Genomic DNA, 21,899 nt, shown 5'->3' on the forward strand with positions numbered 1-21,899 from the left:
ATATTTTCTTTAAAGATATCCAGCCATAGCTTTAAACAGCTTCATGTCAGATTTTACATATGAGGGGAAAGCAATTAGCCAACGTGCATTTCTCAGGGTAAAATACCAGAGTTTTGTTCCCCTGTTGTGTACAAATTTGACATTCCTTGACTAATTTGTTGAGTCTCTGTTCTAGACATAGCATAAATTTCTGATTTATAGGCATGAAAAACTGCCTAGTTTTCTGCATTTTTATGCTGCTTTTTGTACAGGTTCCTGCCTTACTTAACTGTCTTTCTTCTTTCAGGGTCTGACATTTCAGGAAGTGGAGAACTTCTTTACTTTCTTAAAGAACATTAATGATGTAGACACTGCATTGAGCTTTTACCATATGGCTGGGGCATCTCTTGATAAAGGTAATGAAACCCAAAATTTTTTTCTTGACATTATAAACACTGAATCTGTAATCTATTAGGTGACTACCCGTCCGTAACAGTAATACGTGAATTTTTCTTGACATTGTTTTTTGATTTGTTTTGTTGACACTGTATGAGCCTTGCATTTCACCCTGGGAGGCCAAATTCAGCAAATATATTGTCTTGTGCTAAAGGCTATATAGTCAAGGCAGATTCCCATCTTTAAATGATTAGTCTTGGAAACAGGCATCTGAGGCACAGTGAATGAAATTCAGAAATTCTCTCTTTAGAGCCAGAGTTATGACATATATAATGTGAAGCTAAAGTTGCTGTTAATTGTAATTCATTCTTTGTTGAGAAGGAATGGTTTGTTTTGTTTTTCATGTTAAAGTTTTTGTGTTCTTCTTTAAAAGATAAAATCATGATTCTGAAAATAGCACCCCCTATTGGCTTACTTCATACAAATTCAGTTCCAGTTTGTACAGTCAATGTGAGAGAGCAGAGGAATTGAAAACAGTTTTTTCCCCAATATTTTATTATGAAAAATTTCAAACATACATAACAGTTGAAATAATTATTCAGAGAACATCCATATATCCACCTCAATGAATATTTTGCTATATTTTCTTGATAGAATATCTATGCATATATTCATCCTTCTGATTATCAATCTCTCTTAATTTTTGACGCATTCAAAGTTAAGTTAGAGACATAAGTACTTCACTCCCGAATACTTCAGCATGAATATTAATTGAAGTTCAGTAGATTTTTACAGTTCCCTTGTGCCCTTTCACAGTCAATTTCTGCCCTGGTTATCATGAGGCAATCTTAATTCTGTGTATTTTTCCACCATAGATTAATTTTGTCTGCTCTAGAACTTCACACAAATGGAATTATACAATGTACACTCTTTCTAAAGTTTCTCTCAGCGTGTGCTTGAGATCCACCCATGTTGTTGCATGTACAGTAGTTTGTTCCTTTTTTATGAATAGTAATCCGTTGTATGAATACACCACAATTTGTTTATCCACTCTTCTGTTGGACACCTTGGCTGTTTCTAGTTATTGACTATCTTGAATCAAGCCACTATGAACATTCTTATGTTAGTCTTTTTGAGGACATGTATTTTCATTTTTCTTGGATAAATACCTAGGAGTAAATTGCTGTGTCCAGAGAAAGGTATTTCGTTTATAAAAAAACTTTCAGACCCTTTTTCATAGTGTATCTTTTTTATACTCCCACTAAAAATGTACAGCGGTTCAAGTGGTTCCACATTCTTGTCAACAGTTGGTGGTATCAGTCTTTTTTAATTCTTGTGATTCTGGAATGTATATAAAGGTATCTCATGTTTGTTTGGTTTTTTTTAATATTTATTTTTTTGTTTTATTTTTGGCTGCATTGGGTCTTTGTTGCAGCACGTGGGATCTTCGTTGTGGCATGCAGGAACTTTTGTTGCAGCACGCGGGCTCTTCATTAAGGTGTGCGGGCTTCTCTCTCTAGTTGTGGCACCCAGGCTCAGTAGTTGCAGCACGCAGGCTCAGTATTTGCAGTGCGAAGACTCTCTGGTTGTGGCGTACAGGCTCCAGAGAGCGTGGGCTCTGTAGTTGTGGCACGAGGGCTCCAGAGCACGTGAGCTCTGGAGTTGCAGCACTCAGGCTCTCTAGTTGTGGCTTGCATGCTCAGTAGTTGCAGCGCGTGGGCTTAGTTGCACTGTGGCGTATGGGACCTTAGTTCCCCACCCAGGGATCGAACCCATGTCCCCTGCATTGGAAGGCAGATTCTTAACCACTGGACCACCAGGGAAGTCCCCTCATTGTGTTATTCATTTGTACTTCCCTGATGACCTCTGCTGTTGAGCAACTTTTTGTGTTCTCATCATTCAGATATCTTCTTTGGTGAAGTGTCTGTTCAAATCTTTTACCCATTTTTATAAGTTTGCTTGTCTTATTGAATTGTGCAATTTCTTGATATATTCTAATATAAGTCCTATATCAGATATATATTTTGTGAACAGCTTCCTAGTCTGTGGCTTGCCTATTCATTTTCTTAATGGGGTCTTTTTTTTTTTAACATCTTTATTGGAGTATAATTGCTTTACAATGGTATGTTAGTTTCTGCTTTATAACAAAGTGAATTAGCTATACATATACATATATCCCCATATCTCCTCCCTCTTGCGTCTCCCTCCCACCCCTCTAGGTGGTCACAAAGCACCGAGCTGATCTCCCAGTGCTATGTGACTGCTTTTCACTAGCTATCTATTTTACATTTGGTAGTGTATATATGTCCATGCCACTCTCTCACTTCATCCCAGCTTACCCTTCCCCCTCCCCGTGTCCTCAAGTCCTTTGTCTATGTCTGAGTTTTTATTCCTGTCCCGTCCCTAGGTTCTTCAGAATCTTTTTTTTTTTTAGATGCCACATATATGTGTTAGCATACAGTATTTGTTTGTCTCTTTCTGACTTATTTCACTCTGTATGACAGACTCTAGTTCCATCCACCTCACTACAAATAACTCAATTTCGTTTCTTTTTATGGCTGAATAATATTCCATTGTATATATGTGCCACATCTTCTTTATCTCATCTGTCGATGGACACTTAGGTTGCTTCCATGTCCTGGCTATTGTAAATAGAGCTGCAATGAACATTGTAGTACATGACTGTTGTTGAATTATGGTTTTCTCAGGGTATATGCCCAGTAGTGGGATTGCTTAGTCATATGGTAGTTCTATTTTTAGTTTTTTAAGGAAACTCCATACTGTTCTCCATAGTGGCTGTATCAATTTATATTCCCACCAACAGTGCAAGAGGGTTCCCTTTTCTCTACACCCTCTCCAGCATTTATTGTTTGTAGATTTTTTGATGATGGCCATTCTGACTGGTGTGAGGTGATACCTCATGGTAGTTTTGATTTGCGTTTCTCTAATGATTAGTGATGTTGAGCATCCTTTCATGTGTTTGTTGGCAATCTGTATATCTTCTTTGGAGAAATGTCTATTTAGGTCTTCTGCCCATCTTTGGATTGGATTGTTTCTTTCTTTGATATTGAGCTGAATGAGCTGCTTATAAATTTTGGAGATTAATCCTTTGTCAGTTGCTTCATTTGCAAATATTTTCTTCCATTCTTTCTTTTTTTTTCAGTGCTTAACAATTTCTTTTAATTCTAATAATACTGAAAGTTAAGTGTTATTATTATCCAATTATTTTTTACATCTTTATTGGAGTATAATTGCTTTACAATGGTGTGTTAGTTTCTGCTTTATAACAAAGTGAATCAGTTATACATATACATATGTTCCCATATCTCTTCCCTCTTGCATCTCCCTCCCTCCCACCCTCCCTATCCCACCCCTCTAGGTGGTCACAAAGCACCGAGTTGATCTCCCTGTGCTATGCAGCTGCTTCCCACTAGCTATCTATTTTACGTTTGGTAGTGTATATATGTCCATGCCACTCTCTCACTTTGTCACAGCTTACCCTTCCCCCTCCCCATATCCTCAAGTCCATTCTCTAGTAGGTCTGTGTCTTTATTCCTGTCTTACCCCTAGGTTCTTCATGACATTTTTTTTTCTTAAATTCCATATATATGTGTTAGCATACGGTATTTGTCTTTCTCTTTCTGACTTACTTCACTCTGTATGACAGACTCTAGGTCCATCCACCTCACTACAAATAACTCAATTTCGTTTCTTTTTATGGCTGAGTAATATTCCATTGTATATATGTGCCACATCTTCTTTATCCATTCATCCGACGATGGACACTTAGGTTGTTTCCATATCCTGGCTATTGTAAATAGAGCTGCAATGAAGATTTTGGTATGTGACTCTTTTTGAATTATGGTTTTCTCAGGGTATATGCCCAGTAGTGGGATTGCTGGGTCATATGGTAGTTCTATTTGTAGTTTTTTAAGGAACCTCCATACTGTTCTCCATAGTGGCTGTACCAATTCACATTCCCACCAGCAGTGCAAGAGTGTTCCCTTTTCTCCACACCCTCTCCAGCATTTATTGTTTGTAGATTTTTTGATGATGGCCATTCTGACCGGTGTGAGATGATATCTCATTGTAGTTTTGATTTGCATTTCTCTAATGATTAATGATGTTGAACAATCTTTCATGTGTTTGTTGGCAGTCTGTATATCTTCTTTGAAGAAATGTCTATTTAGGTCTTCTGCCCATTTTTGGATTGGGTTGTTTGTTTTTTTGTTATTGAGCTGCATGAGCTGCTTATAAATTTTGGAGATTAATCCTTTGTCAGTTGCTTCATTTGCAAATATTTTCTCCCATTCTGAGGGTAGTCTTTTGGTCTTGTTTATGGTTGCCTTTGCTGTGCAAAAGCTTTGAAGTTTCATTAGGTCCCATTTGTTTATTTTTGTTTTTATTTCCATTTCTCTAGGAGGTGGGTCAAAAAGGATCTTGCTGTGATTTATGTCATAGAATGTTCTGCCTATGTTTTCCTCTAAGAGTTTGATGGTTTCTAGCCTTAGATTTAGGTCTTTAATCCATTTTGAGCTTATTTTTGTATATGGTGTTAGGGAGTGATCTAATCTCATACTTTTACATGTACCTGTCCAGTTTTCCCAGCAACACTTACTGAAGAGGCTGTCCTTTCTCCACTGTACATTCCTGCCTCTTTTATCAAAGATAAGGTGACCATATGTGCGTGGGTATATCTCTGGGCTTTCTATCCTGTTCCATTGATCTATCTTTCTGTTTTTGTGCCAGTACTATACTGTCTTGATTACTGTAGCTTTGTAGTATAGACATTTCTCCAAAGAAGATATACAGACTGCCAACAAACACATGAAAGAATGCTCAACATCATTAATCATTAGAGAAATGCAAATCAAAACTACAATGAGATATCATCTCACACCGGTCAGAATGGCCATCATCAAAAAATCTACAAACAATAAATGCTGGAGAGGGTGTGGAGAAAAGGGAACACTCTTGCACTGCTGGTGGGAATGTGAATTGGTACAGCCACTATGGAGAACAGTATGGAGGTTCCTTAAAAAACTACAAATAGAACTACCATATGACCCAGCAATCCCACTGGGCATATACCCTGAGAAAACCATAATTCAAAAAGAGTCACATACCAAAATCTTCATTGCAGCTCTATTTACAATAGCCAGGATATGGAAACAACCTAAGTGTCCATCGTCGGATGAATGGATAAAGAAGATGTGGCACATATATACAATGGAATATTACTCAGCCATAAAAAGAAACGAAATTGAGCTATTTTGTAATGAGGTGGATAGACCTAGAGTCTGTCATACAGAGTGAAGTAAGTCAAAAAGAGAGAGACAAATACCGTATGCTAACACATATATATGGAATTTCAGAGGAAAAAATGTCATGAAGAACCTAGGGGTAAGACAGGAATAAAGACACAGACCTACTAGAGAATGGACTTGAGGATATGGGGAGGGGGAGGGGGAAGGGTAAGCTGTGACAAAGCGAGAGAGTGGCATGGACATGTATACACTACCAAACGTAAGGTAGATAGCTAGTGGGAAGCAGCTGCATAGCACAGGGAGATCAGCTCGGTGCTTTGTGACCACCTGGAGGGGTGGGATAGGGAGGGTGGGAGGGAGGGAGACACAAGAGGGAAAAGATATGGGAACATATGTATATGTATAACTGATTCACTTTGTTATAGAGCAGAAACTAACACACCATTGTAAAGCAATTATACGCTAATAAAGATGTAAAAAAAAGAAAAAAGAGGTAGGATTGTGATTACAATAACATTGAATAAATAGATTAATCTGGGGAGAATTGACATCTTAGTGATAGAGTCCTCCAGTTTATGAACATATTATCTCTCTCCATTTTTTTAGGTCTTATTTTATTTCCATCATCAGTGGTTTGTAGTTTTAAATACACAGGTCTTACACATATTTTTTTAAATTTATGCCCAAGTATTTTATGGTTTTAATGCTATTAAAAATTGAATTTTTATTTCATTTTCCAATTGTTTGCTATTATAAAATACAATTGATTTTTGTATATTGATCTTGTATTCTGTAGTCTTGCTAAATTTGCTCATTCTTCTAGGTATTTTGCGGATTCCTTAGGTTTTTATATGTAAGCAATCATGTCATCTGCGAAGAGAGTTTCACCTCTTCTTTTTTATATTTATGCTGTTTTTTCTTGCCTTATTGCACTTGCTTCAACCACCAATACAGTGTTGAATACAAGTGCTGAGAGTGGGTATCCTTGGCCTCTTCCTGATTTTAGGGGGAAAGCATTCAGTATTTCACCATTAAGTTGGATATTAGATTAGACTGTTCATAGATGCCCATTATCAGATTAAGGAAATTCCTTTCTTTTCCTAATTTAAAAAAAAGTTTTTGTCATCAATATTGAATTTTGACAAAACTTTTTCTATATATATACATAGGAATTATTATATGGCTTTTCTCCTTTATTTTCTTAATATGGTAGTTGCATTGATTATCCTTTATTGTCCTAAAATAAACCCAACTTGGTAATGATGTATTAGTCTTTTTGTATATTGCTAAATTTATTTCTAGCATTTTGTAAAATACTGAGGAATGTTGGTCTGTAATTTTCTTTTCTGTAATGTCTTTTCAGATGTTGTAATCAGAGTATACTGTCCTCATAAAATGAGTTGGGGAATTTTTTCTTCTTTATTTTCAGTAAGAGTCTGTGAAAGATCACTGTTCTTTCATTTTGAATTGTTTGATAGAATACACCAATGAAACTATCTGGGCCTGCAGTTTTCTTTGTGGGAACATTTTAATAATTTAATTTTTTAAATAAATACATAGGTATTCAGAGTTTGTGTTTTATCTTGAGTGAATTTTAATACGTTGTCTTTTTTTTAGGAATTTGACCGTTTTGTCTGTTATTTAATTTATTGACATAAAGGTGTTCATAATATTCCATCATTATCCTTTTAATATCTATGGATTCTATAAAATCTGAAATCTTACCTTTTACTCCTAACATTGATGAATTATGTCTTCTCTCTCTCCCTCTTTTTTTTTTTTTTTTCTTATTTAATCTACCTCGGGGGTTAGCAATTTTGTTAAGTTTTTCAAAGGACCAATTTTTGACTTTGTTAATTTTCTCTCTGGTTTTTTGTATTGCATTGATTTCTGCTCATATCTTTATTATTTCCTTCCTTCTACTTATTTTCAGTATACATTACTTTTCTTTTTTTAGCTTCTTAACATGGAACTTTACCTACCTTTTCTAAGATAAGCTTTTGTTTCTGCAAGTGAGCTTTCTCTAGTTGTGGTGATCAGGGGCTACTCTTCTTTGCAGTGCGCGGGCTTCCCATTGTGTTGGCTTCTCTTCTTGCAGAGCACGGGCTCTAGGTGCACAGGCTTCAGTACTTGTGGCTCTTGGGCTCTAGAGCGCAGGCTCAGTAGTTGTGGCACATGGGCTTAGTTGCTCCGCAGCATGTGGGATCTTCCCCGACCAGGGCTCGAACCTGTGTCCCCTGCATTGACAGGTGGATTCTTAACAACTGCACCACCAGGGAAGACCTAAGATAAGCTTTTGAGGCTGTATGTTTTGTTCTAAACATCACTTTATCTATATTTTGATATGTTGTATTTTCACCATCATTCTGTTTGAAATATTTTCTGATTTTCCCCATGATCTTTGGTGACTCATGTTATTTAAAGATATGTTTTTTAATTTCCAAATATTTTGTTTTTTCTAGAGACACTCTTGTTTTTAATATCTAATTTAATTCCATTGTGGTCAGACAACACACTCCGTAAAATTTCAGTTCATTAAAATGGATTGAGACTTGTTTTATGGCCCAGCCTATGGTCAGTTTTTTGATAAATGTTTCATATACATTTGAAAAGAATGTGCGTTCTATGCTTTTGAATATAGTGTTATAAAAATGTCAGTTAGGTCAGGGTGGTTGATAGTGTTCAGATCTTGGATGTCCTTACTGAATTTTTGGCTAGTTGTTCTATCAGTTAGTGAGAATGGAATGTGAAAATCTCCAAGTATGGGGCCTCCCTGGTGGCGCAGTGGTTGAGAGTCCGCCTGCCGATGCAGGGGACACGGATTCATGCCCCCAGGAAGATCCCACATGCCGCAGAGCAGCTAGGCCCGTGAGCCATGGCCGCTGAGCCTGCGCGTACAGAGCCTGTGCTCCGCGATGGGAGAGGCCCGCATACTGCAAAAAAAAAAAAAAAAATCTCCAAGCATGATGTGTGAATTTGTCTGTTTTTCCCTTTATTTCTTTTTTCATATCTCCATGATTTAATCAAGGATCTCATATTACATTTTATTTTATTTTATTTTTTATACAGCAGTTTCTTATTAGTTATCTATTTTATACATATTAGTATATATATGTCAATCCCAATCTCCCAATTCATCCCACCACCACCACCACCCCTGCCACTTTCCCCCCCTTGGTGTCCATACGTTTGTTCTCTACCTCTGTGTCTCTATTTCTGCCTTGCAAACCGGTTCATCTGTACCACTTTTCTAGATTCCATATATATACATTAATATATGATTTTGTTTTTCTCTTTCTGACTTCCTTCACTCTGTATGACAGTCCATAGGTCCATCCATGTCTCTACAAATGACCCACTTTTGTTCCTTTTCATGGCTGCGTAATATTCCATTGTATATATGTACCAAATCTTTTTTATCTATTTGTCTGTCGATGGGCATTTAGGTTGCTTTCGTGACCTGGCTATAGTAAGTAGTGCTGCAATGAACATTGGGGTGCATGTGTCTTTTTGAATTGTGGTTTTCTCTGGGTATATGCCCAATAGTGGGATTGCTGTATCATATGGTAATTCTATTTTTAGTATTTTAAGGAACCTCCATACTGTTCTCCATAGTGGCTATATCAATTTACATTCCCACCAACAGTGCAAGAGGGTTCCCTTTTCTCCACACCCTCTCCAGCATTTGTTGTTTGTAGATTTTCTGATGATGCCCATTCTAACTGGTGTGAGGTGATACCTCATTGTAGTTTTGATTTGCATTTCTCTAATAATTAGTGATGTTGAGCAGCTTTTCATGTGCTTCTTGGCCATCTGTATGTCTTCTTTGGAGAGGTGTTTATTTAGGTCTTCTGCCCATTTATTGATTGTGTTGTTTGGTTTTTTAATATTCAGCTGCATAAGCTGTTTATATATGCTGGAGATTAATCCTTTGTCCATTGATTCTTTTGAAAATATTTTCTCCCATTCTGAGGGTTGTCTTTTCGTCTTGTTTATGGTTTCCTTTGCTGTGCAAAAGCTTTGAAGTTTCATTAGGTCCCATTTGTTTATTTTGGCTTTTATTTCCATTACTTTAGAAGGTGGATCAAAAAAGATCTTGCTGTGATTTATGTTAAAGAGTGTTCTTCCTATGTTTTCCTCTAAGAGTTTTATAGTGTCTGGGCTTACATTTAGGTCTCTAATCCATTTTGAGTTTATTTTTGTGTATGGTGTTAGGGAGTGTTCTAATTTCATTCTTTTACATGTAGCTGTCCAGTTTTCCCAGCACCACTTATTGAAGAGACTGTCTTTTCTCCATTGTATATCATTGCCTCCTTTGTCATAGATTAGTTGACCATAGGTGCTGGGTTTATCTCTGGGCTTTCTATCCTGTTCCATTGATCTATATTTCTGTTTTTCTGCCAGTACCATATTGTCTTGATTACTATAGCCCTGTAGTCTGAAGTGAAGGAGTCTGATTCCTTCAGCTCTGTTTTTTTCCCCTCAAGAGTGCTTTGGCTATTCGGGGTCCTTTGTGTCTCCATACAAATTTTAAGATTTTTTGTTCTAGTTCCGTAAAAAATGCCACTGGTAATTTGACAGGGATTGCATTGAATCTGTAGATTGCTTTGGGTAGTATAGTCATTTTCACAATATTGATTCTTCCAATCCAAGAACGTGGTATATTTCTCCATCTGTTTGTGTCATCTTTGATTTCTTTCAACAGTGTCTTATAGTTTTCTGAGTACAGGCCTTTTACCTCCTTAGGTAGGTTTATTCCTAGGTATTTTATTCTTTTTGTTGCAATGGTGAATGGGATTGTTTCCTTAATTTCTCTTTCTGATCTTTCATTGTTAGTGTATAGGAATGCAAGAGATTTCTGTGCATTAATTTTGTATCCTGCAACTTTACAAATTCATTGATTAGCTCTAGTAGTTTTCTGGTGGCATCTTTAGAATTCTCTATGTATAGTATCATGTCATCTGCAGACAGTGACAGCTTTACTTCTTCTTTTCCACCTTGTATTCCTTTTATTTCTTTTTCTTCTCTGATTGCTGTGGCTAGGACTTCCAAAACTATGTTGAAAATAGTGGCAAGAGTGGACAGCCTTGTCTTGTTACTGATCTTAGGGGAAATGCTTTCAGTTTTTTACCACTGAGAATGATGTTTGCTGTGATTTTGTCATATATGGCCTTTATTATGTTGAGGTAGGTTCCCTCTCTGCCCACTTTCTGGAGAGTTTTTATCATAAATGGGTATTGAATTTTGTCGAAAGCTATTTCTGCATCTATTGAGATGATCATATGGTTTTTATTCTTCAGTTTGCTAATATGGTGTATCACATTGATTGATTTGCGTATATTGAAGAATCCTTGCATCCCTGGGATAAATCCCACTTGATCATGGTGTATGATCCTTTTAATGTGTTGTTGGATTCTGTTTGCTAGTATTTTGTTGAGGATTTTTGCATCTATGTTCATCAGTGATATTGGTCTGTAATTTTCTTTTTTTGTAGTATCTCTGTCTGGTTTTGGTATCAGGGTGATGGTGGCCTCGTAGAATGTGTTTGGGAGTGTTCCTCCCTCTGCAATTTTTTGGAAGAGTTTGAGAAGGATGGGTGTTAGCTCTCCTCTAAATGTTTGATAGAATTCACCTGTGAAGCCATCTGGTCCTGGACTTTTGTTTGTTAGAAGATTTTTAATCACAGTTTCAATTTCATTGCTTGAGATTGGTCTGTTCATATTTTCTATTTCTTCCTGATTCAGTCTTGGAAGGTTATACCTTTCTAAGAATTTGTCCATTTCTTTCACTTTGTCCATTTTAGTGGCATAGAGTTGCTTGTAGTAGTCTCTTAGGATGCCTTGTATTTCTGCGGTGTTCATTGTAACATCTCCTTTTTCATTTCTAATTTTATTGAGTCCTCTCCTTCTTTTTCTTGATGAGTCTTGCTAAAGGTTTATCAATTTTGTTTATCTTCTCAAAGAACCAGTATTTAGTTTTATTGATCTTTGCTATTGTTTTCTTTGTTTCTGTTTCATTTATTTCTGCTCTAATGTTTATGATTTCTTTCTTTCTCCTAACTTTGGGTTTTGTTTGTTCTTCTTTTTCTAGTTCCTTTAGGTGTAAGGTTAGATTGTTTGAGATTTTTCTTACTTCTTGAGGTAGGATTGTATTGATATAAACTTCACTCTTAGAACTGCTTTTGCTGTATCCCATAGGTTTTGGATTGTCGTGTTTTCATTGTCATTTGTCTCTAGGTATTTTTTGATTTCCTCTTTGATTTCTTCAGTGATCTCTTCGTTATTTAGTAACATATTGTTTAGCCTCCATGTGTTTGTGTTTTTTACGTTTTTTTCCCTGTAACTGATTTCTAATCTCATAGCATTGTGGTTGTAAAAGGTGCTTGATATGATTTCAGTTTTCTTACATTTACCACGGCTTGATGTGTGACCCAAGATGTGACCTATCCTGGAGAATGTTCCATGTGCACTTGAGAAGAAAGTGTAATCTGCTGTTTTTGGATGGAATGTCCTATAAATATCAATTAAAGCTATCTGGTCTATTGTGTCATTTAAAGCTTGTGTTTCCTTATTGCTTTTTTTCCTGGATGATCTATCCATTGGTGTAAGTGAGGTGTTAAAGTCCCCCACTATTATTGTGTTACTGTCGATTTCCTCTTTTATAGCTGTTAGCATTTGCCTTATGTATTGAGGTGTTCCTATGTTGGTTGCATATATATTTATAATTGTTATATCTTCTTGGATTGATCCCTTGATCATTATGTAGTGTCCTTCCTTGTCTCTTGTAACATTCTTTATTTTAAAGTCTATTTTATCTGATATGATTATTGCTACTCCATCTTTCTTTTGATTTCCATTTGCATGGAATATCTTTTTCCATCCCCTCACTTTCAGTTGGTATGTGTCCCTAGGTCTGAAGTGGGTCTCTTGTAGACAGCATATATATGGGTCTTGTGTTTTTGTTTTTTTTTAATTAATTAATTCATTATTTATTTTTGGCTGTGTTGGGTCTTCGTTTCTGTGCGAGGGCTTTGTCTAGTTTCAGCAAGCAGGGGCCACTCTTCATCGCGGTGCGCGGGCCTCTCACTATTGCGGCCTCTCTTGTTGCGGAGCACAGGCTCCAGACGCGCAGGCTCAGTAGTTGTGGCTCACGGGCCTAGTTGATCCGTGGCATGTGGGATCTTCCGAGACCAGGGCTCAAACCTGTGTTCCCTGCATTGGCAGGCAGACTCTCAACCACTGTGCCACCAGGGAAGCCCTGGGTCTTGTTTTTGTATCCATTCAGCAAGCCTGTGTCTTTTGGTTGGAGCATTTAATCCATTCACATTTAAGGTAATTATCAATATGTATGTTCCTATGACCATTTTCTTATTTGTTTTGGGTTTGTTTTTGTAGGTTCTTTTCTTCTCTTGTGTTTCCCACTTAGAGAAGTTCCTTTTGCATTTGTTGTAGAATTGGTTTGGTGGTGCTGAATTCTCTTAGCTTTTGCTTATCTGTAAAGCTTTTGATTTCTCTGTCGAATCTGAGGGAGATCCTTGCCAGGTAGAGTAATCTTGGTTGTAGGTTCTTCCCATTCATCACTTTAAATATATCATGCCACTCCCTTCTGGCTTGTAGAGTTTCTGATGAGAAATCAGCTGTTGACCTTATGGGAGTTCCCTTATATGTTACTGGTCGTTTTTCCCGTGTTGCTTTTAATAATTTTTCTTAGTCTTTAATTTTTGTCAGTTTGATTACTTTCTGTCTTGGTGTGTTTCTCCTTGGGTTTATCCTGCCTGGGAGTCTCTGCGCTTCCTGGACTTGAGTGGCTGTTTCCTTTCCCATGTTAGGGAAGTTTTCGACTATAATCTCTTCAAATAATTTCTTAGGTCCTTTCTCTCTTCTTCTTCTGGGATGCCTATAATGCAAATGTTGGTACATTTAACGTTGTCCCAGAGGTCTCTTAGGCTGTCTTCATTTCTTTCCATTCTTTTTTCTTTATTCTGTTCCATGGCAGTGAATTTCACCATTCTGTCTTCCACGTCACTTATCCATTCTTCTGCCTAAGTTATTCTGCTATAGATTCTTTCTAGTATATTCATTTCAGTTATTGTATGATTCATCTCTGTTTGTTTGTTCTTTAACTCTTCTAGGTGTTTGTTTTTTAATTCTTCTAGGTCTTTAAACATTTCTTGCATCTTCTCGATCTTTCCCTCCATTCTTTTTCCAAGGTCCTGGATCATCTTCACTATCATTATTCTGAATTCTTTTTCTGGAAGATTGCCTATCTCCACTTCATTTAGTTGTTTTTCTGGGGTTTTATCTTGTTCCTTCATCTAGTACATAGTCCTCTGCCTTTTCATCTTGTCTATCTTTCTGTGAATGTGGTTTTCATTCCACAGGCTTCAGAATTGTAGTTCTTCTTGCTTCTGCTGTCTGCCCTCTGGTGGATGAGGCTATCTAAGAGGCTTGTGCAACCTTCCTGACAGAGAGACTGGTGGCAGGTAGAGCTGGGTGTTGCTCTGGTGGGCAGAGCTCAGTAAAACTTTAATCTGCTTGTCTGCTGATGGATGGGGCTGGGTTCCCTCCCTTTTGGTTGTCTGACCTGAGGCAACCCAGCACTGGAGCCTACCCTGCTCTTTGGTGGGGCTAATGGCAGACTCTGGGAGGGCTCATGACAAGGAGTACTTCCCAGAACTTCTGCTGCCAGTGTCCTTGTCCCTGCAGTGAGCCACAGCCACCCGCCACCTCTGCAGGAAACCCTTCAACACTAGCAGGTATGTCTAGTTCAGTCTCCTGTGGGGTCACTGCTCCTTCCCCTGGGTCCTGATGTGCACAGTACTTTGTGTGTGCCCTCCAAGAGTGGAGTCTCTGTCTCCCCTAGCCCTGTCGGTGTCCTGCAATCAAATCCCACTAGCCTTCAAAGTCTGATACTCTAGGAATTCCTCCTCCTGTTGCTGGACCCCCTGGTTGGGAAGCCTGACGTGGGGCTCAGAACCTTCACTCCAGTGGGTGAACTTCTGTGGTATAAGTACTCTCCAGTTTGTGAGTCACCCACCCAGGGGTTATGGGATTTGAGTTTCTTGTGATTGCGCCCCTCCTACTGTCACACTGAGGCTTCTCCCTTGTCTTTGGATGTAGGGTATCTTTTTTGGTGAGTTCCAGTGTCTTCCTGTTGATGATCGTTCAGCAGTTAATTGTGATTCCGGTGCTCTCACAAGAGGGACTGAGCACATGTCCTTCTACTCTACCATCTTGAACCAATCTCATCTGTTTTTCCCTTTAAATGATGTCAGTCTTTGCTTCATTAATTTTGAGCTCTGGTATTAAGTGCATACATACTTAATGATTATGATTATTGTCTTTTCTTGATGAACTGGCCATTTTATCATTATGAAATATTCCCCCTTTATGTTTAGTAATACGCCTTTTCTTGAATTCTGTTTTGTCTGGTATTGATTTAATTACTCCAGCTCTTTGGGTAGTTATTGTTTGCATGGTATGTCTATTCTTTTATGTTAAACCTATCTGTGTCTTTCAGGTATATCTCTTCTAGACATAGAGTTGGGTCTAGTGGCCTTTTAGCTATACTTTTTTGCATTTTATATTTTAGTGGTTTCTCTAGAAATTATAACTTTTCATGGTTTACTTAAAGTTAATATTGTACCACTTCAAGTAAAATGTAAGAACCTTGCATTCGTACAGTTCCATTTCCCATCATTCCATCCTTTATGCCATAGTTGTCATTTTGTATTTTCTCTATATATGTTATAATCCCTATCCTATAATGTTAGCATGTTTGTTTTCAACAATTATATTTTTCAGTAAATTAACAGAAAAAAATAATTTTTATACTTAGCCACATTTACCATTTATTCATACTTACCAGTTTGAGTGTTTTTCATTTATTTCTGAATATCTAAAATTTTATCTGGTATCACTTCCATCAGTTTGAAGAACTTCCTTTATCATTTATGGTATGAATCTGCTGGCAGTTAATTCTCTTAGTTTTTGGTTTATCTGACAATGTTTTTATTTCACCATTGGGTACTGTGATTTGTGATTTTTAAATCTCTCCAAAGCACCGACTCAGGTTTTATAAGCACAGTCTTGCTTATTCAACACTTTCTGATGGATTTCTTAAGATTTTCTAATATAAGATCATGCTATGTGCAAACAGAGATCATTTTACTTCTTCCTTTCCATCCTGGATGCCTTTTATTTCATTTTCTTGATCCACATAACTTTTTAAAACAGCATTTGTCTCCTTGCTTGTTTACATATTTATTTTTGTTTGTTTAAAATAATACCTCCTCTGACCTTTGTAGAAGCCTTTGGAAAAAATTAGTGAAATCATGGAGGTTATGTATGTGTATGTGTAATACCACAGGGTCATTTCTCCAGAATAGCTTTGGTTGTATTGCTTTGTTTCACAAAACAGATTTGACAGCATCTGCAAATCCAAAGATGTAAGATTTGAAGTCATCACTCATTATTAAAATAAAATTAATAAGCTCCTATTTATATTTGCATACCTTTTTTTGAAAAGTCCAACTAAAGACAATAGATTCACTTTAAAGAACAATTATATAGGATGAATCACTGTCTGTGTTAAAATTATAGGATGTACAAAATAGAATGATTCAGGGTAATGGTAGCAAAGGAAAGTGCAACCTAGTGGTTAAAGAAAAAAAAGATAAAGTGTTTCTTTCAAATGACTTCAAACCATTTCCTGGGATGTTTAGTCTCTCCATAGAGTTCATGCCTCATTATCCTTGTTAACAGAGGCAGTGGTACAAATTATACAGTCTTATCTGATATCCAAAAATATGTTTGGTTTTGAGATAGATGATATTTGGCATTTATTTTGACTTCTTAGATTGTTTTATCTGTGTAACTTTGGAGTCCCTGAGTGTAAAAGATAGATATCTAGGGGAAACTGCCCTAGATTCATACTAAGTAAAAGGAAGAAGCCAAGTGTATTCATTTCCCAGGGCTGCTGTAACAAATTACCACAAACATGGTGATCTAAAACAACAGAAAGTTATTTCACAGTTCTGAAGCCCACAAATCTGAAATCAAGATGTTTGCAGGGCCACACTCCCTCTGAAGGCTCTAGGGAAGAATCTTCCCTTGCCTCTTCCAGCTTCTGGTGGCTTAGTCACTCCTTGGCTTGTGGCTGCATATTACCAATCACTACTTCTGTCTTCACGTGGTCTTCCCCCTCCTTCTCTCTTCTGTATATCTGTGTGTCTATCCTTTTTGTATCTCTTGTAAGGACACTTGTCATTGGATTTAGGGCCCACCTGGTATCATCTCAAGATCCTTAATTACATCTGCAAATCCCCTTCTTCCAAACAAAGTCATATTCACAAGTTCTAGAGGCTAAGATGTAGGACATATCTCTTGGGGTGGCCACCATTCAATGCACTGTAGCAACCAAGACCTAAATATCACTCATACATAGTCCACAAAGTAAGGCAAAAATAGAAACAAAAAAGTATATGAGTTTAATTTACCGTGAGAATATTTGTATTGTCTGTTTAAAAACTCATTTTTGGGCTTCCCCGGTGGCGCAGTGGTTGAGAGTCCGCCTGCCGATTTAGGGGACACACATTCATGCCCCAGTCCGGGAAGATCCCACATGCCGCGGAGCGGCTGGGCCCGTGAGCCATGGCCGCTGAGCCTGCGCGTCCGGAGCCTGTGCTCCGCAATGGGAGAGGCCACAACAGTGAGAAGCCCGCGTACCGCAAAAAAAAAAAAAAAAAAAAACTCATTTTTTTAAACCTAATTATACTCTTTGCATGGCTAACTTATATTTCTTCAAAGAGGCCTTCCCTGACTACTCAATATAAATTATAAAAAACTAACTATATTGTCTGTAGCTTTTATAGTTTTTAAAAAAAGAGGCATTAACCTAAAATCTTCTGCCTTCACTACTGTCATCAATTCCTATCCATAAATTATAGACATGGGCTTGAATTTTCACAAATATGACTTATCAGGTAGAGCAGAGACTACTAACTGTGATATTTTGTACATAGATAGTAGGCCCTCAATAAATACTTATTAACTGAATTATGCCTCATCTGTCCAGCAGCTCGAACAAACAAAAGTAAGCATTATCCTTGATTCTGTACTCGTTCATCCCCATATTTATTTCTTCAATAAATCCGTGTCCCTGCTTCCAAAACATCCTGAATCTGACTCTGTTTCTCCACCTAGCCTACTCTAATCCTGATCTCTTTACCTAGGCTTACGGGGCTCCATATGTCATGGCTCTTATATACTCTTTGAGTACATCAAATATCACTTTCTTACCAGTTCACTCCATTCCACATGTTCTCTTATATTCTAGATATATCAAGTTCATTCCCACCCAAAAGCCTTTGTTCGGGCTGTTCCTTCACCTCAAGTGCTCTTTCCCAGGATCTCTGTGTATTTGGCTCCTTGTAACTCAGGTCTCATATAAATCACTTGCCTGGTAACTCCATCAGCCTGTATCATAGGCTTTATCACTACCTGATATTTTCTTGTGTATTTATATGTGCATTTATTATCTGTTTACTAGAATGCTTATCTGTCTTGTTCCTGGATATATTCCCTGTGCCTAGGACAATATCTGGGATATAGTAGACACCCTATAAATATTTGCTCAATAAATGAATGAGTGAATGAACCTCTTGATAGATGTGAAAAAGACATAGGATCTCAAGCCAATAACCCCTCACCTTTGACAGTAGACCCAGAGAACAAACTCATGTCATGAATTCACTGTGTACTATAACCCCTATCTTTTAGACTTAACATACATTTCACCTTCATCCGAGCTTAAGGGGGTCATGATATCAGCAATGTTAAGTGATGTACTGCAGGGTGCATGCAGAGACTAGCCTGTGCTTGGCTACCTTTCCAAGTTCCTTCCCTCTGCCAGATGTGCCTGTCTTCACTTCCTTTGCTCTGCCAGATGTGCCTGTCTTTTGCAGGCTCTCCTTGCACTCTCCCCTTTGCTTTTAAACATTCCTGATCCTAATAGTCATACTAGTGATTTTTCCATTCGTTTGAGTTCTATACCAATTCTCCTTCCACTGAATCATGGAATTTCACTGCTGAGATGAATCTTAGAAGAGAGGAAGAAAAGTGTAATAGTTAAGAATACTGGATTTGAATCTTGGCTCCATCATTGACTAGCTGAGTAGCTTTGGGCAATTTCTGAATTTGGTTTCTATGTTTTTAGAATGAGGATAATAATATCCACCTCATAGGATTGTTCTGAGGATAAATCTACACAAAGCACTTAACCTTGTGCCCATCATGCAGTGAATGTTTAATAAATGCCTGCTGCTTCCATTATGAGGTTGATGATATAACCAGATTTAGTGTGGTTCATGCATTCATTCAGCTAGCAGCATAGGCACTATGCTGGGCACAGGGTTCTGCTCTCAAGAAGCTCATAGTCTATTAGGGGAGAAAGAAAAGGATACAAGCTGTTCACGTTGTTGTGATAGGTGCTAATGAGGGCCTCTGACCCCTATGAGGGGTGGGGAAAGAGTGAGGCAGGGGTTGGCACAGGAGTACTTTTGTCTGCCTGCTGCTCTGTCTCAGCTGTCTTCATTTTTTCCCAAAAGGTTAGGACCTTCAGAAATTGGCACCTTTTAGAGGCCCTGGCACTCTCTCTTCCTTGGCTACTTTAGAGCTTGCAAACCTGTCTTTAGACATAATTTAGTACAGAATTTCTGAAACGGCATCGTGAAGGACATTATATACTGCAATATGTTAATGGTTTTGTGGGTTTAAAACAAAACCCAAAAAAAGTGTTCCATGGTTCAAATAAGTTTGGAAAATGCCAGGTTATACAGAATTTCTTCCTGCAGCACTACTCCTGCCAACTTTTTAATATGCTAATGTGCATTATTAATCTCCAAGAGAGTGATATAGTTCCCAAACTTGACTTGCCTCAGAATGTCTTTAACAACTTATAGAGCTAATGTTCCTCAGAACAGTTGGAGAACCCAGGCAGGTGGCAACTGCAGATTTACATTCCAGCGTGATGTAATCCCTCAGAGTGAAAATGCCAAATTTCATTGTGGCTATCTCTTTAGTTCTACGTGGTTCATGTGAGAATGACAACTCTCAGGCAAGAATGACATGTCTTTGTTGAATTTTGACCATTTGGAGAAAGAACCTTTCTGCATGAACTATAGTACCTTTCTACTATAGGTCATCTCTTTTGTTTAGCACTTAAGAGGAATTGGTTCTATTGCTTATTCATATACATACTGGGCATAAAATTAGATATATAACCTCTCAAGGGCTGTCTGAATGATTTACTTAGTCTGCTGAAGAAGGTAATGGAAAATTGAACATGGGTCCTTCCCCATGGCATCCTATGATGGAAGAGTTAGAAATTATTTGAGTTGGAGCTCTAGAATGAGCTATGGCCTGTATGACTTAGAGTATTCTTATTTCTGCCAAGAGAATAAAAGGTTTCTAGGTATGGTAAAGCCCCATTATAAGCACTTTAGGATATTAGAGATTTGGGAAACTTGTAGGTTCAGTTGTGTCCCCCGTGTACTTTGAACTATAATACAGGAAATAATCACACAGATATAGGCCATGGCCTTTAGTACTCATGCCCCAGCACAAGCCCACTTAAACTGAAAATCATAATTTATGACATGGTTGTCCTTGATCCTTTATAGTTGTCCTATACATACAGTTTACCTTATTACCTGACAAGCCAAGAAAATAAATAGTAAAACCTGTGGCATATCCCCTACAGGATACTCTCTGCAATCCCAAGTATTTTTACTGAAAGTTAGGTAGTATTATCCCCCATTTTATGAATAAGGAAATATAAAATGAAACAGCTTACTCTTGGTTACCCTGCTAAGTAGAGCTAGAATTCAAGCTCAGGTCTCTCTGATCCCAGTCTGTGTTCTTTCCACACCATCATGTTGTCTCTCAGTATATCCCAAAATGCTGCTGGAATTTGAAAATCATTGCTGAAACGCAATCCAGGAGGAGACAATGCAGGTTCACCATTTTGAACTGTGGTTCTCAATAGCTTAGGGAAGACAGGCTCTAGGCTATTTCCTCCCAGTTCCCTTTGGCTAAGAGTTGACCATTCTTGGGTGAGAATAGTTTTGGTAAACTATGATGTTTTGGAGTTAGTGTCCTTCTCTTGAAGATGAAATATGACATTTTCCCCCTACAATTGTCTCTTCTGTTCAGGACCAGGTTCTCCCACTCAGACATGCTCTGACGTCTGTAATGCATACACTACAGTGACACAGACTCTTGGAGTTGTCTAATCTAGCTTCTTATCCCACACAGGAACATCTTAGTAGACACATTTGTGTTCTTCACTTTTCTGACCATATTACTTTTTTTTTTTTTTTTTTGCGGTACGCGGGCCTCTCACTGTTGTGGCCTCTCCCGTTGCGGAACACAGGCTCCGGACGTTCAGGCTCAGCGGCCATGGCTCACGGGCCCAGCCACTCCGCAGCATGTGGGATCTTCCCGGACCGGGGCACGAACCCGTGTCCCCTGCATCGGCAGGCGGACTCTCAACCACTGCACCACCAGGGAAGCCCTATATTACTTTTTGGTGAAGAAACCAATACACAAAAGCCTAAAGTTACTTAAATAAGATCATGTAGCAAGGAAAGTTAGTATCCCTTTAAAGGATACCACAGAACAGAAAAGACATATGTATATACTAAGCTGTCAGTTTCTGAACATCAAATTATAAGATATACAGATGTGGATGGACTTCTCAGCTTTTAACAATCCAGCTGTTCCTCATCACCTCTACTCATTGGTGTAGCAATACTTTGTTATACTTTTAGAGACGATTCCAACATCTAGCATTTATTGAGAGCTAAATATATGCAAGACATTTGTAAGCATAAATTTTGGGTTTAAACTCAAACTTGATTTTGAGTCCCTATTACTCACTAGCTTTGAACTTTGAACAAATCACTGAAACTCTCAAAACCTCAGTTTCCTGATCTGTAGAACGGTGATAAAGGCTACTTGCCTCAGGGCTATTGTGAAAATTAAATGAGATAACCCTAAATTACTATACTAGATTGAAATTATGACTATACACAGCCGCCTGCTCTGTTTTCAGCCCCAAGGTACTGACTTTCCTCTGCCTGTTTATCTTATTTTTTTAGTTAATTAATTAGTTTATTATTATTATTATTTTGGCTGCTTTGGGTCTTCATTGCTGTGCGCGGGCTTTAGTTGCGTCAAGCGGGGGCTACTCTTCTTT

General features: G+C 37.9%; 1 protein-coding gene across 4 annotated transcripts in view; it reads left to right on the forward strand.

Annotated features, from left to right (window-relative positions):
* MICU1 (mitochondrial calcium uptake 1) overlaps positions 1-21,899 on the forward strand; it is a 200,081-nt gene that overhangs the window by 162,199 nt on the left and 15,983 nt on the right. For all 4 annotated transcript variants that reach the window (XM_027129935.1, XM_027129934.1, XM_027129936.1 and 1 more), the window contains one exon: positions 287-395. In XM_027129935.1, coding sequence (XP_026985736.1) covers positions 287-395 — 109 coding nt within the window. The remainder of the gene's footprint in view (positions 1-286; positions 396-21,899) is intronic.

The sequence above is a fragment of the Aethalodelphis obliquidens genome, unplaced genomic scaffold (genome assembly GCF_003676395.1).
Source record: "Aethalodelphis obliquidens isolate GAN/ISIS:26980383/991018 unplaced genomic scaffold, ASM367639v1 scaffold37, whole genome shotgun sequence".
Taxonomy (NCBI): Eukaryota; Metazoa; Chordata; class Mammalia; order Artiodactyla; family Delphinidae; genus Aethalodelphis; species Aethalodelphis obliquidens.